The sequence below is a fragment of the Panicum virgatum genome, chromosome 6N (assembly GCF_016808335.1).
Source record: "Panicum virgatum strain AP13 chromosome 6N, P.virgatum_v5, whole genome shotgun sequence".
Classification (NCBI taxonomy): Eukaryota; Viridiplantae; Streptophyta; class Magnoliopsida; order Poales; family Poaceae; genus Panicum; species Panicum virgatum.
In genome coordinates, this window is record NC_053150.1 from 47872253 (window position 1) to 47887147 (window position 14895).

At 48.9% G+C, this 14895-nt stretch overlaps 1 protein-coding gene and 2 non-coding genes across 3 annotated transcripts; 1 reads left to right on the top strand and 2 right to left on the bottom strand.

Moving 5' to 3' along the window:
* The first annotated feature begins 10 nt into the window (after positions 1 to 10).
* LOC120678522 lies at positions 11 to 1844 on the top strand. The gene is made up of 5 exons (XM_039959755.1): positions 11 to 712; positions 805 to 850; positions 959 to 1044; positions 1184 to 1242; positions 1463 to 1844. The coding sequence occupies exons 1-5, from the start codon at positions 200 to 202 to the stop codon at positions 1563 to 1565; spliced, it is 807 nt and encodes a 268-aa protein (XP_039815689.1). The 5' UTR covers positions 11 to 199; the 3' UTR covers positions 1566 to 1844.
* A 151-nt stretch (positions 1845 to 1995) lies between these two features.
* Positions 1996 to 2068, bottom strand: TRNAE-CUC. The gene has a single exon. It is a non-coding gene; the product is annotated as a tRNA-Glu (tRNA).
* A 5607-nt stretch (positions 2069 to 7675) lies between these two features.
* TRNAE-CUC lies at positions 7676 to 7748 on the bottom strand. The gene has a single exon. It is a non-coding gene; the product is annotated as a tRNA-Glu (tRNA).
* Positions 7749 to 14895: the final 7147 nt, after the last annotated feature.

A 14895-nucleotide genomic window follows, 5' to 3' on the forward strand; every position in this document is an offset into this window, starting at 1 on the left:
GCGTGCCAGGCCCAGCAACCACACATGATCTGTGTCGATGTGTAGAGCTGAGCGGCCTGGACAACGCGAGCAAACAGCACGAACACGATAAGCCCCGGCCAGTGGTTGGCTCGCTCCTCTCTGCTCCTCGCCTCAGCTCCGATCATCAGTTGCCCGGTGTTCCAATCCATGCGCAGCTGAAGCTGTAGCAGGCGATGGAATGAGGCTCGCCGCCACCAAGCCTGCGGCCATCTTCATCACCAAACGGCAGCCGGTCCCCGCACCACGGGCAAGAGTAGCGGCGGCGGCAGCTGCTGGTCCGTGCAGCGAGGCAGCCAAGAAGAGCCGCAGCGACGGGGCATCATGGAGGATCGCGGTGGCAAGCAGCGACGCCGAGGCTGACGGCGGCGGCAGCGAGGGCGATGCCGAGGCGGGCCAGGTCGCGCCGCGAGGACGGCGGGCGCGGCTGTCGGCGAGGCGGCGGGAGAGCGTCCGGCTCCCGGACGGCGTCTCCGGCGGCGACGTAGGCGAGTTCCTGCGGCACCCCGACGGCGTGGAGTCCCTCCTCGACACCGGCGCGCTCCAGAGCTTCGCGCCGGCGGGGGCCGGGCCCGGCACGTTCACGTGCAGGCTTCGCCGCATCGGATTCCTGGGCTTCGAGGTCGCGCCGGTGCTCGAGCTCCGGGTCACCCCGACGAGCACCGACTGCACCGTCGAGATGCTGTCGTGCAGGGTACGCGCGTGCGATCTCGCCTGATCCATCGATTGGTCTTGCCATGCGACACTTCTCTGATTCCAGCTCTTCCTTTCCTCCTGTGTTTGCAGTTTGCGGGTTCAGAATCAATGGAGCAGCAGAACGAACTCTTTTCAGGTATGTTCAGACCTGTTTTGTTCAACGTTTCTTCGTAGGTTCCTTGTCTGTAATGTTCTTTGTTGTTCTACCATGGTTCGAATTTCTAAATCTACTGAATTCTGGCAGCATTTATGAGTAACCGTATAACGTGGAGCAACGATGGCGAGGAGCCCTGCTTGGACATCGATGTCACTTTGGAGGTCACTCTGGAGGTGTGCTTATTGCATTCAGTATTCGGCACTACATTGTATTTTATGAGCAAATTCGTTCGATTCTGGCTGTGAAGTTTCATCCTTTTTTTTGGTCAAGAGAATAGTTAAAACTGATTGGTATGTTGATTGCAATTTGCAGGTCTACACTAAGCCGTTCAGCATGCTTCCATTGTCAGCAGTGGAGAAACCAGGCAACCTGTATGTAGGCCTTTTTGCTGCGTCGTTCTGATTTCCAAAAATCCACAAAGAACAAACTCTAAAAGAGAACACCAGCGCCCACTTGAATCTTCTCTTATTAAAATTAGCTTTGAAAGACCCTGCCTAGACGCTTTACCAGTGGAATACATAATGAATACATAATGCATCTCAAATTATGCCGGCTTACTCGATCTGATACTTGCACTGAATTTTATTTCAGATTGATGCAAGGCCTGCTGGACAGGCTTGTTCCCGTGCTGGGGGAGCAGCTGCTGAGGGAGTACCATTCCTGGGTCCAGCAGCAGCCTGAAGCTTCTTCATGATGTAGAGGGAGCCGACGCACGATTCTCCGATGCCTCGAGCATTTCATGCTTGGAGGTGGATGGCATTGGGGATGGTTCGGCTGGTTCCCAGGGCTGTGGGAATCCATGTGGGGATGGTTCATAGGGGTATCGGTTGCTGATTTATACAGTGGAACTGTTGAAGGATTAGACAAAAAATATGGGTATCGGTTGCTGATTTATACAGTACAATCGTTGAAGGATTAGACAAATTCAAATATATGAAAGTTTCCGGGTCAAAGATCCTTCGATTTTCATGCATCAAGTGATCATCACTCTGTGCTTCAGTACGGTACTCTGGTTACTCTTCTGCAGTTCAGTATATAACAATGTAGAAAAAAAAAGGCAACAGAAGCGCAACAAGAGAACTGAATCAAGTCGACAGCAACGAAACCAAACAGCAAAAAAAAAATTCCGTTGCCGGGACTCGAACCCGGGTCTCTCGGGTGAGAGCCGAGTATCCTAACCAGCTAGACTACAACGGAGTTCTTGTTTGACGGGTTCTGAATTTCTTAAAATAGAAACATAAAAGTATAGAGAAGATGCAAAACTGAAGTACAGAAGTGTTAACTTGGAAATTCCACTCTCCACCCTTGGATCAAGTAACCAACGCATAAGATCTCGGGTTCACTCTTCCACCTGCTCCATCACGCGCACATTCGCAAGAAGTCGCCGCAGCCCACTATAGACGTGTGGTTAGTTGGCAGGAGTCGATAAATTTCACGTACACACAAACAAGGTTCAAAACCGGATACCTCAACACATCTCTAACAATTAATTTGTAGGATCTCCTTTGGCTTCTGCCTCAAATAGTAACGGTAAGCTGGTGGTTGTTACGGCCATCTGTTTTGAACAAGTACATGGAAAGTAATAGCGCTAGGGGCAAGAAACATGGAAGATTAGAAAAACATCGTTGCAAGAATCACAAAACAATGTAGAACATTTTTTGGAACTCTGAAAGAACTTAATTTCACTTATCATCAGTAATAGCCAGTCAATACTACATTTTTGTAGTGTACTATGTTATATATGCAAAGACAAAATAGACATGTGAGGAGGTATAGATGGGACAAATAGTTTACATATTTTATCTATTCTTTGGAACAAAACAACAAGAGAAAAGGAGGGTATGCAAGAGAGCACACGACAGAAGAGAGGATAAAAACGAAAGGTAGTTATGAAATTGAAGACCTTAATCAAAATAAAATAAAATAAAAGCAACGTCACAAAATCCTCCGTCCAACCCTCCTATAATTCCAAAAATGAACAAAGATCAATGAGTCCATCATATCATATATGTAGTAGCCATTCTTAGATTTCAAATCAAATTTCACATCTACGGTCGGTTTTCGCGCCTTTTCTTTTTTTTCTTTCATTTCATACTTTCATATCCTCCCCTACAAAATCATCTTCAAATGGCAAAGAACACTTGCTGCAATTGATGCATAAAACAGTTCCCAATGTTTTCAGAACTTGCTTGTTACATCTTACATACCAACACTCACTACAAACTTGTAGTGACATGATTTACTGCATACAACATAGTTTATTCAGAAGTGACCAGACGATCTAGATCTTATTGAGACCCACATAGACGACGCAGCCATGGGGGTATGGCCCGGCAGTTCGCACAGGCACAGCTTTCCAGGAGAGGTCAGGTCAGTACTCGTCGGGCACGAGGCCCATCAAACCGGCGATCACGTCGGGGTCGAAGGAGAATTGGTCCTCGTCAACAGCACTTGCCACGACGAGGTTGCTGTTGTCAGCCATGGTGGTCGGGGTAGCGTCGGCAGAAGGACCAGCCTCCGTCGCCGCCACCGCCGCCAGAGCTGCGGTCGCGTCGCACACCGGCGGGAGGAGGGCGTCGACGGTGCGGGCGTGAAGCTCGGCGATCGCCTTCACGCTGGCGACGCTGAGATGGCCGCACAGGATCTCGGGGACGTCGGGGCGCGGCGCGACGGGGAAGTTGAACCTGCGCGTCTTGGGCAGGTCCTCGCCGTAGAAGCAGAAGACGGCGGCGTCGTAGGCGAGCGCCGCCAGCCGGTCGCTCCCGAACGTGCCGATCCATAGCTTCTCGCGGGTCGTGGGCACGCGGATCTCCGCCGCCCACCGGCCCGACTTCCGGGGCCGCACGCCGGTCCACTCCGACTGCTTCTGCCTCCCGAACGCCACACCAGGCTGCCCACCGCCGCCGCTCCAGGGCGCCCCGCTCCCGTTCGTCGCCAGCGCCGCCATGGCAATGGCACCGCGCACCCTGCAAGCTGCAAGCCTACAAGGACCAAGAAACACGCAAGAGCGAGGTAGAAGAAGAGCCCCGAGCGGTGCGAGAGGCGAGTGAGAACGGGGCGGAGGATTTATAGGCGGCCATGAGTGGACACGCGGCGGAACTTGCTCACTGACGAGTGTGGTGAGGGAGCCGAGTGTCAATGTGTCATGCATCCCGCTGAGAGGTTAGCTTTGCAAAGATTTTTCTCTTGTTTCATCTGATTTTTTATTTTGACGCCTTTTCCACCGAATAAAAACGGCAGCTGCTGCTGATGCAATTCTATCTCTAAGATATAAAGAGTAGCGCCTGAATTGATGCATACGCGTGTAGGTGGATATGGAGATGCGGCTTGTTGGATTTTGTAAGCTCGATTATTTTTTTAAAAAAAAAATCTAAGCACGGCCTGCGAAGATAAAAGTGAAGTTTAAAACAAATAAAGTGAGTATCAGTATATCCTCACTATTTTTCAAGACCAAATAGATAGATATATACTCTAGAGCTTGCAGTCCTGGTCAACTTGACATGAGGAAATCAGATATGCCCGTTTCCGTATTTCAGGGCTAAAAGGCTCTGCCTATTATTCTAAAGTTTTTATGTTCTAGCAACAGTGAAGGTAATCTCCCGTGCTGCTTTGCTTGGTTTACATCTTTAGTTGTTTTATCTCGATCTTTAGTTCTTTAGTAGAGAAATAACATGCATAATAAATCAATCTAGTCTTGTGATGCAACAAAAAAAACTGAAAGATGATATTATTCATAATTTAAATTTGGATATTTTATTACTTGAGAGTGTTCATGCATGTTTTGACATTTCCAATACCAGGACCACCTACATATCAGCAAATAGTTGTCATGATAATATTTCACGGCGTAGTGCAGCACAAAAACCACAAGTTGAATCTTATTAGTTAAGATGGTAGCACGCGATGCCACTGCAATTTTAATAGAGCCGCACATTATTAGATGATATGCCACTTAATTTTTAACGTATATGGCTCTCATATCATTAGAATTGATCTTGTCGTTTCCTGAAAAAAGGATACAGAGTTTAGCGCATCTGGCTCTCATATCATTAGAATTTCTTGTCGTTTCCTAAAATAAGGGCACACACATGACTCTGGTAATTATCGTCTCTTGAAGAGTAGCAGATTGCTTCTATATGTTAGATGCACATGTTTCCTTGCTACTTATCTTTCGATCGAACAAAACGCTCATATACATCTCATACGTCATCATTCATACTTTGTCTTTTGATGAAAATACCAATTCCATTATTAAATGTCATGCGATCAATAAATTTGGTCTTGTGATGCAACAAAAAAAAATCAAAATCTGATATTATTCATAATTTTGGATATTTTGTTACTTGAAAGCATCCATATTTCGACATTTGCACTCCCAGGACCACCTATATATCAGCAAATGGTTCTTATGATAATATTTCACGGCCTAGTGCAGCACAAAAACCACAAGTTTAATCTTATTAGTTAAGATGGTAGCATGCGATGCTAATGCAACCTCAGTAGAGCTGCTACTAGCTAGATGATATGTAAGCAATCGCAAAGAACGTACTTAAGTTTAGCGCATATAAGGCCCCGTATCATGAGAATATCTTGTCGTTTCCTAAAAGAAGGATACAGAGTTTAGCGCATATAGCTACAATATCATTAGAATTTCTTATCGTTTCCTGAAATAAGGGTACACACATGACTCTAGTAATTATCGTTTCTTATCGTTTCCTGAAATAAGGGTACACACATGACTCTAGCTATTTGTGTACTTTGATGGGAAGACATATGTCGTTAGTAAGTGCAGTGCAATCGGAAAAGAGGCCACATATGGTTCCAATGTCATTGATAATGCTTTCTTTGAGCACATAGAGCTTGCATTACTTACCATTTCTTGAAAGAACAGTATATTTCTCATGTATCTATGTGTAACTCCCGTTAATTTTTGTTTCTCGAAAGAATGTGTTGCTTTTATGGTAGGTGCAAACGACTTATTGAAAAAAAATCAATACTATTTTAAATACCAGACAACTAATTAACCATAAAGTCCCACGTCAGCGGTTGTGTCTTCACTGAGTGGATGGCTTTGTTCCTTATCGTTTCTCAAAAGAAAAAATATATTCCTTCTTTATATGTGGACTGTGATAGCTATTGCGACTTACTTGTCATTTCCTGAAAGAATAATACATTCCTTCTAAGATATGTGCACATGACTCCTTACTAGTGGATATTATTAGAGGACATGTAAGCAATCACAAAGAGTATACCTTAGTTCATGATGACAAAAACCATCAAGAAAGTTATAATATAACCGTAAAGAGTACAATTTATTGGTAGCTAACCATGAGGAGTTAGCTGGCACATGAAAGATAGATTTTTCTCTGGAGTAGCTGGCGGCCTAAGGTTGACTGGTGAGGTATAGTTTATGCCATCACAACTGTCAGGAAAAGTGACCAGACAGGACGAATTTTCCCTCTCATAACATAGAACCCTCCACAAGTAATCCGTCAAGATCATACATGTAATCCATAATAAATTCAAATGCCATCTCAATCCAAATGACAAAGTCAACTATATTATGAGTTTTGAGTAGCATGTCGACCATACAGAATAAATTAGTATAGTATTTGCAGAATTGCAGTTTACATCAGCGTACCGATTTGGCTAGCCAAATAATTTTACAGTGACTAGATCACATGATATACCAACTCGGCCATGATTTTTTTTCATGATTAATGCAGTGTCCTTTACTGCTTCAAATTTCAATCCTAGGAGGATACACTACCATTCTTAAATTTCAAATCAAAATTGGCATGAACAGTCGGTTTTCGCACCTTTTCTTTTTCTCTCTTTATTTCCTCCTTTCCCATTCTACCCTATAAAATCATAACCAAATATCAAAAATACCTGCTGCAATTGACCATTGTATACCGTAACATGGCCATTGGCATGCATCAACATCGGATAAACGAAACAATTTCCATTTCTAGAACACGCTGAAACACACAACAAATTTGTTGTAGTGATTTAGTTCACTGACGAGGAAACATGAGGGAGCTTGATGAGCCGCCGAGTGTCACGATGCATCCTGCTGGCAGGTTAAATTAATATTAACTTCGCAAAGATTTTTTTTTCTCATCAGATTGATTAATGACGATGAGGCCTTTGCCACCGAATACGGCTGCTATATAATCTATCTCTAAGAGTGTTGGTCGAGAAGAGGATATATAGCTAGTTTCGTGTGTTGTTTTGAAGCTGAGCGATCCATTCGAGAATTTGGCGCAAGTTCAACGATGTGCCATGTTAAACAAGCGGGCAGATATCGTCACCATGCACAATGTTTGTTTTTTGTGTTGTTGCCCATGATCGGTCGGTTGCATTTGGGTGGGTGGTATAGTAAGAATTTGTTTTATTTGACGACTGAAACCACGAACGGGATCGGAGTAGTCGATCCGGCACCGCTTGGGGGTGTGATGAGTCTGGCCGGCGACCCTGACGCAAGGGGGCCCACGGTGAGCAGCGGCTACGGAGCGCACCGCGCAGGCGCAGGCGCGTCGCACCACCGGTCCGTGTCGCGGCGCGCGCGGCGCCGCTTGGCCATGGCGTGCGCGCGGCGCTGGCTCGCCGCCGCTTCGGCGCTGGCGCGGCCGCGCCGCGTGCGTCGCGAGGACAACGACATGCGTGGTGGAAGCCGCTGACTTTCCTTTCGCCAAAACAGGAAAAAAAAAGACAGCCTTTGACTTGGGTACGAGACCAAGCCGAAGCACAGCGTCAGCGCAGCAGGAAGGAAAAATGGCACTGAAAAGTGGCAAAAAAAGTTTCCGTTGCCGGGACTCGAACCCGGGTCTCTCGGGTGAGAGCCGAGTATCCTAACCAGCTAGACTACAACGGAGTCGGGAGAGGGCTAAAGAAGAATCTTTAAAACGTATTGGGAAAGATACATGAGCCAAGACATTAATGTTTGGTAGGTGATTAGGTGTGGAAGATTTGTAGAGGCTCGCAAATCGGATGTTCAAGGCATCTTCGAGGATGTGACGGCGTTACTGTATCTCTATCTCCAACCTGTATGAGCGTCATCTCGATCGGTAATACTCCATATGTACCATACTAGCAGCAGCGCCACCAGCCTCCGCCATCTGCGACGGTGCCACAGCTGGTGGTGCGGCCGGGATCATGGGCGCCGGTGGGAGCGGAAGGAAGTGGCCGAAGCTCCGTCCGTGCTTCTCCGCGATCGCCTTGACGTTTGCGACGGTGAGCCCTTTGCGCACGACCTCGGGGACGTTTGGGCGCGGCGTCGCCGGGAAGTTGTACCTGCGCAGCTTGGGCAGCTTCTGGCCGTAGAACAAGAACATGGCGGCGTCGTAGGCGAGCGCTGCCTGCAGGGCGTGGTCGAACCTGCCGATCCACACCCTGGAGCGGCTGCTCGGGATGCGGATCTCCGCCGCGTACCCGGCTACCCGCCCCTGAGCCGCTCCCGCACGCCCACCCACCCCAGGTCCCTGTGCAACCCGACGCCGCCAGCCCTCGGCGCTGGTGGACGCGCGGCGACTGGGCGCCTGCTGCTGGCCCGCTCGTCGGCGCCGAGGATGCCATGGCCGCACGTCCACCAGCAAGCTGCAAGACACCACACAAGCGAGGGCAAGGCGACGACGAGACGAGAGCGTTGTGCTTGCGGTGTGTGGGGAAACAGGGGGCGCCGGGGCAGGGGGTTTTAAAGGAGTTTTAAAGGCCGCTGCGAGTGGACACGTGGCCGCGTGCGGTGGCTGAGGAGGATACCTGGGAGGCTGGGAGACTGTGAGAGACCACAGTCAACCTGGCCACTGGGAGGTCAATATGGGGATATCTCAGGATGCAAGTGGGTTGGTTTTGGGTCGACCAGTACTCAACCCAATAGAAATCTTCTTCATAATGAGTTGACCCAAAAATTAAACACCGGATTACCCGAAACTCGTTGGGTTACCCAAAACTTTGCCTATCCTGCATTCCATTCCCCTGTTTTCTTTCTCCCGCATCGCCCTCTCCCTCCGAGCTCCAGCCAACAGCAATAGCAGAGATGAAGCTCAAGGCTGAGTTCGCAAATGTGGAGACCAAGATCCAACGGTCCCCGCGCGGCCTTCGGGGGGATCGGCGGCGGCGGCGGCGATGGCAGCCACTACATCGCACCGACCGTGGTGGCCACCGGTGTACCACGCCTGCAGAAGATGGAGGAGGTCAAGCTCGCAACGGCGTACTACCTCTGCTGGAGCTTCGAGCGCTCGATGGTAGAGGTGCTAGAGGGTGCGAAGGCAGCGACGACGCGCCGGTGCTGCGGAACCGGATGATGCTGTCCATGGGGCTCAGCATCCAGAAGGACATCAGATCCTCTGGCTGGTGCTCGAGGCCCTCGCGGAGTTCATGTCTGTTGATGAGCACCTGTTCGTCCACGACATGGGACTCCGCTGAGGGGTCGTGGCCGCCACCGCCGCCGCCGCCGAGCTTGAGGGCACGGGCGGTAGGCGCGGTAAAAAATGGATCCCGTGCGAACAAGGGAGGGAGCAGTAGCTGCGCCGGCGCGGAGGTGCGTAGCTCCGGCTGGTGCGCGGTCGTCGCGCGTGCCAATCCTTACTAGACGAGAGAGCATGGACAGGGGCACGCCGGAGAAAGCCATGGACGATGGTGGTGCTAGCTGCTAGCTAGCAACGCGAGCAGCGGAATTGATTAGAGGAGCGCAGGACGTGTGTCGGGGAGAGGGAAGAGGCTTATGCTTCTCTTGTGTTTTGGGTAACCCGATAACCCATTTTGTAAACCGGTTATTACACCATATTATTTTTGGGTCGGCTCTATAGAGTTTTTACCCTACTAATCATGAATTGGGTTTTGGGTCACTGGGTTGACCCAAGAAATCCTGCATCCTGAGGGATATCCATATCATATCCTTCTAGAAAAAGACTTTTGCTGGGATCTCTCTAGTTGACTTTTTGTGGATGCCTCACACCTAATCCTATCTCTAACATCTGAGTACGTATACGTGTACGTAGTACACGGGGAGATGGGCGCACACAGAGAGATGGAGAGGGCTGTACGTGGTTTAGTACTTGTTAGCAATAATGTGGTGCATTTATTTTGGGTGTGGATTGGATGTGAGCAGATTAGGCAGAGGATATGCGCGTTTCTTCACTTACTATTTTCCTTTAGGGATATTTCGAAAAATATTTATTATTTTCCTAGATGAAGGTGTTATAGCAAGGATATTGTGCATTTTAGTATGTGCATGTATGAGGCTTGCATTTGATATAGATAAGATGTATAAATGCATGTGTGCGTGTGGCCAAGACAAGATGATCGTCATGCATTTCAGGTTTTAAGATCAAGCATGTGCATGGTGTTCGTCAGATAAAGCAATTTCACATCTCTCAATGTCGTATACAGTTATGCTACATTGGAGTACCTGATCTTCTCCCAAAAAAAAAAACAATGGAGCATACGTACTTGTGCCGCCGCTACTAGAGCCATGGGCGACGGCGCCCCTTCACCAGTTGACGATTCGGTTAGGAGTTTAGGGGTCTCACGATCCGGTTGATCCGTGCATGAGTTAGTTTGGTTTAGATGATGATGATGATGAAATCGTGGCGGCGTGCTCCGGTGCCCCCGAGACTGGAGGGCCTGTATTCAGCGGCGCCCATGGTGGCGTCTGCCGGTGCCGGTTACCACACCAGCTAGCTAGGCGGCGGTGGCCATGCACCGGCGGTGAGCCGAGTGACCGGCGATATCGATCGGAGGGTGCGCCGCGCCGTGCAGAGGCATGCGGCCGTCGAGGTGCCGCGGGCTGACCACCAACCCCGCCGCGGCGACTCGTGCACCAGAGCTCTTCCTTCTTCCGCGACCCGCGCGGGTCAACACGAGAGGAAGGCGGAAGGAAAGGGTGTGGTAGCCTTGCGATCGATCCGGGCCACACGAGTGCGATCCAACGGACTCCAGAGACCCAGGGGCGGACGGTATTTGATTTGCCGTCCACCCCGGACGGCAACCGAAACGACGTCCACCCCCTGAGCTCGGGCGCTGGCGCGCGCGGGCGCTATCGACGGCGACCACGCCGCGCTGACCTCCACCGCCGGCGTTCGCGGCTTCCGTGCGGGACATGGGGGTCCTAGGGGCCGCCGTTGAGCTGCTGCCCGATCCACCGACACGGGCCACACCCGGCTGGCCGGCGGCCGCCCGGCATACGCCGGCGGCGTTCACTGCCTCGGATGAACGTAGAAGCCGCGAGATCTGGCTGGGCCTGCTAGCTTCAGGTGAACTTCTCCTTTGCACCCAACCTACCACTCTCGATGTTGTTTGAAGATGTTCGGGCAATGTTGCTGAAATTGCATCCCGTAGAGAAGGGATCGAATCAGACCACCAATCTCAATTCTCTTGCGTGGAAGAACTGGCAATCTGACCGGCGTCCTGATGGACCTGCACTCCACTCCACCGCGGAATCCATAGCTGCCGCGTTCGCCAGCCCGCAGCGTGTACTCGGAGGTGGCACCGGCGATCGGAGACGTACGAGCGCTCGTTGGCGTGCGCCGGCCGGGAACTAAGCCGGCACTGCGCCGTCGCGCCATCGCTGACGGCTGACTCCGACATCGGACTCGGAGGGTGCGGCGCGCAGGGAAGATGACGTACCGGAAGTCTCGCCGGCCTACGGCTGGTCGGCTGCTGCGGTGCTGCCTTATCGGGCGGGGTCTTGGCTCACCTCGCCGGACCTCAACGCAGAAGCAGGACCCCACAAGTACCGGGGACTGGCGTCGCTGCTGGGAGGAGGGTTGCGTCGCGTCTCGCGGGAGATGCCTGGCGACCCGACTGGTGGCGGGCGCCGGCGCGGCCTGAGGCCGCCGTGCGTGAAGCCGGCACCGTAAACATTCTACTCAACCTAGCACCTCGTACCCACCCATTCGAATCGCCGTTGGATTGGATTTCCGAATCTTGGCACACCACAGGTTAGATATCCTGTTTAATTTAAGTATTGATATTTACTTAGCTAATTGCTCTGTTGGCGTTGAGGTGGCGGCGGGCGGAGGTCGAGGTGGCGGCGGGCGGAGGTCGAGGTGGCAGCGAGCGGAGCCGCCACGCATGGGCGAAGGTCGAGGTGGCGGCGGGCGTCCAGCGACAACGGACGAAGGTGTCCGTGGCCGCGGAGCAGTCACCCCTTCCCCAATTCCAGCGGGCTTAGAAGAGAAGAGGCTCGAGGGGAGGCAGGCCAGTTAGGCAATGAAGTGGCAGGAGGGCGGTTTTAGAGTTCTGGCGGCGATGGAGGTGGCCGAGCCAGGTCGGGGCGAGGGCGAAGCACCCATGACCGCGATTTGCCTGTTGTGTTATCTCCCACTAATCTTAAGGCCCGTTGACTCTCGCGACCGTCGATTTCCTAAGGGTACGTACGCTTAGGTTTAGCAAATCAGGATTGAAGCCGGCACAATTTTGCAAAATACCATCTAACTTTGATAATTATATATTAATCACGATTCAAATTTTTGCATATAAGTCCCTATAATTTACAAATAACATCATAGCTTTACGAATGCTTTAATTTCAAAAACCTAGTTGTTTCGATATGTGGACATATCAACATATCTCGATTGATCTTGAAGACGTGGAAATTGAACGCTTGAATGTATGTAACAGATGAATCATGACTTGATTTAGTGAAGCTTCTATCCATATCTGCAGCGGAAGGTAGTGCAAATTAAAACTCTGTTGATGTTTCACAAAGTGATCAGGAATTCAAAGAATTATGCAGCATAATTCAGCAAATGCTTCCGTGAAATCACGTGTTAATGCAAGACATGAGGACCCTGAAGAAAAAGGGAGAAGTCCAGTTTACACATTCGAACTATCGCAGAAGTCCGATTTTCAATCTTTTACTACGAAACCGGATAACATAGGCCATTCAACTGTCAAAACCATGCAAATTTGGACCTTGGAGTGGTTTCCAAGTTGGTTTTACATTTTGTGAGAATTAAAATATTCAAATTTAAACTAAAATATTCATAAGTAATTTATTTTAGATCAAAAAATATGAAAAGGGGTATCAAAAGTTTTCTAAAAATATAACCTATCTATTGCCATGATGCATCTCAGTAATTCAGATCAAAAATTTTCATTTCCATAATATTTGTTTGATTTTAGTTAAGCCTATTATTTTTGAATAACTAAGCTTCAAATAGATAGGTCACACTTTTAGAAAAAAAATTTATACTAGTTTCATATTTTTCTGATTTAAAATGAATTAGATTTTATTTTTTTAAATCTAATTAGAATTTTTAGTTTTAAAAAATATAAAACCACCTTGAAAACCACGCCAAGGTCCAAATTTGTACTGTTTCGATAGTTGGATGTCCTATATTATTCGGTTTTGTAGTTGAAGGTTGAAAATCGGACTTCTATGATAGTTCGAGGGTGTAATTCGAACTTTTCCCGAAGAAAAATCATTCCGATCTTTCAAAAAAAAAACATTACGCGATATCTACCGCCAACCCTTGCCTAGCTTGCTCCGACTGTTCCCCTTCGAGCTCACCTAGTAACTAAATACAGCTCGCATACAATCAGGCAGTGTGTATACCACATTAACACTCGGTCAATCTGGCCGTGGGTATAGCACATTAACACTAAGACCAATTTCAGTGGAAGTGTTATAGGAGTGTCATGAGCATTAAATTTGTTGACATGACAGAAGAGAGAGAAAGAGAAGTGTCATGAGATGTGAGAGGGCTCGATTACCTAGTTCACAATCTAGATAACTGTGTGATGACATTCTCCACTGAGACTGGTTTGAATACCCGCCCAGGGTACCGACCGGTATGGAACTCGCGCAACACTTGGGCTCTAGCCGCCATTGTATGTCAATCTGTTAATGGTCTGATACCCAAACCAAAAGCCACACCAATCCAACTGCTAAATATGCTCACCGCTCAAACCGCACCACACCAACCTCAAAAGACGAACCAAATTAATCTCTAATGATTTGAAACCAAGACCGAACTGAATTTATTATTCTTATGGTTACCATCTAATCTAAAAATGACGAGAGTGAAAATAGACGGCCGCATAAACGCAGCCTCCCACGGATCCCCTTTTCGCAGTTGCAGCTCTCTCTCTATTCAAGGCCTCTATTCAAGGCCATGTTTGGTTGTGGAGTGAAAATGTTTTGATGAGAGAGAAATGATGCTTTGACCACTAATTAGGAGTATTAAATAACGTCTAATTATAAAATTACCTCCACAACTATGGTACTGTAGCAGTTGCTCTAGCTAATGAGGCATTTGACCGCACGATTAGAGGATGATTGAGCGCGGTTACTGTAGTATCACTGTAGCCAATCATGATGGAACTTGGCTCATTAGATTCGTCTCGAAAAGTTACACACATTCCTAAAAAAATTTTGCAAATAAACTTCATTTAGTACTGCATGCGGACATTCGTCTTTTAGTGCAATTGTGATTTGATGGGTAACCAAACATGGCCCAAAAACAAGCGAGCGATCTCAGGCTCGGGGGGCATCGATCGACCGGACGGCACGCGGCGCTAGCAGCTGCTGCAGGCCTGCAGTGCGAGGCGCGGGTGCCGCTGCTGTCGTTCCCAGCGGCGAAGGGGGGAGGACGGTGGTGGTGTGGATCAGGCGGGACAACGCCGCGAGCCGGGAGCATCTCACCTGGGCGCTCGTCAAGATCACCTATGCGGGGGACTGCGTTGTCGCCTTTGTCCTCAAACAGAGAATAGAAAGTAGCGGATTGAATCTAGACCAAACCAACCCAATCTGATTTTCTAGTAAAACCAAACCAAATTGGACCACTTTACAAAGTTAAACCAGTTTCCACTGTACCATAGCCAACCACAACGAGAACCAGACTGTTAGAACCGGTTGCAGTCCAAACCTTGAATTGTACCACTCAGTACGAAAATAAAGTTCAGGCCCTTCTGCCACGTTTTCGCTTGATAAGGCGTCTGCCACTTCAAAATTCTCCTTCGCATGTGTGCATCAAACAACTTTTTTGGTGGAAAGATTCGAGGATTTCAGTAACAAA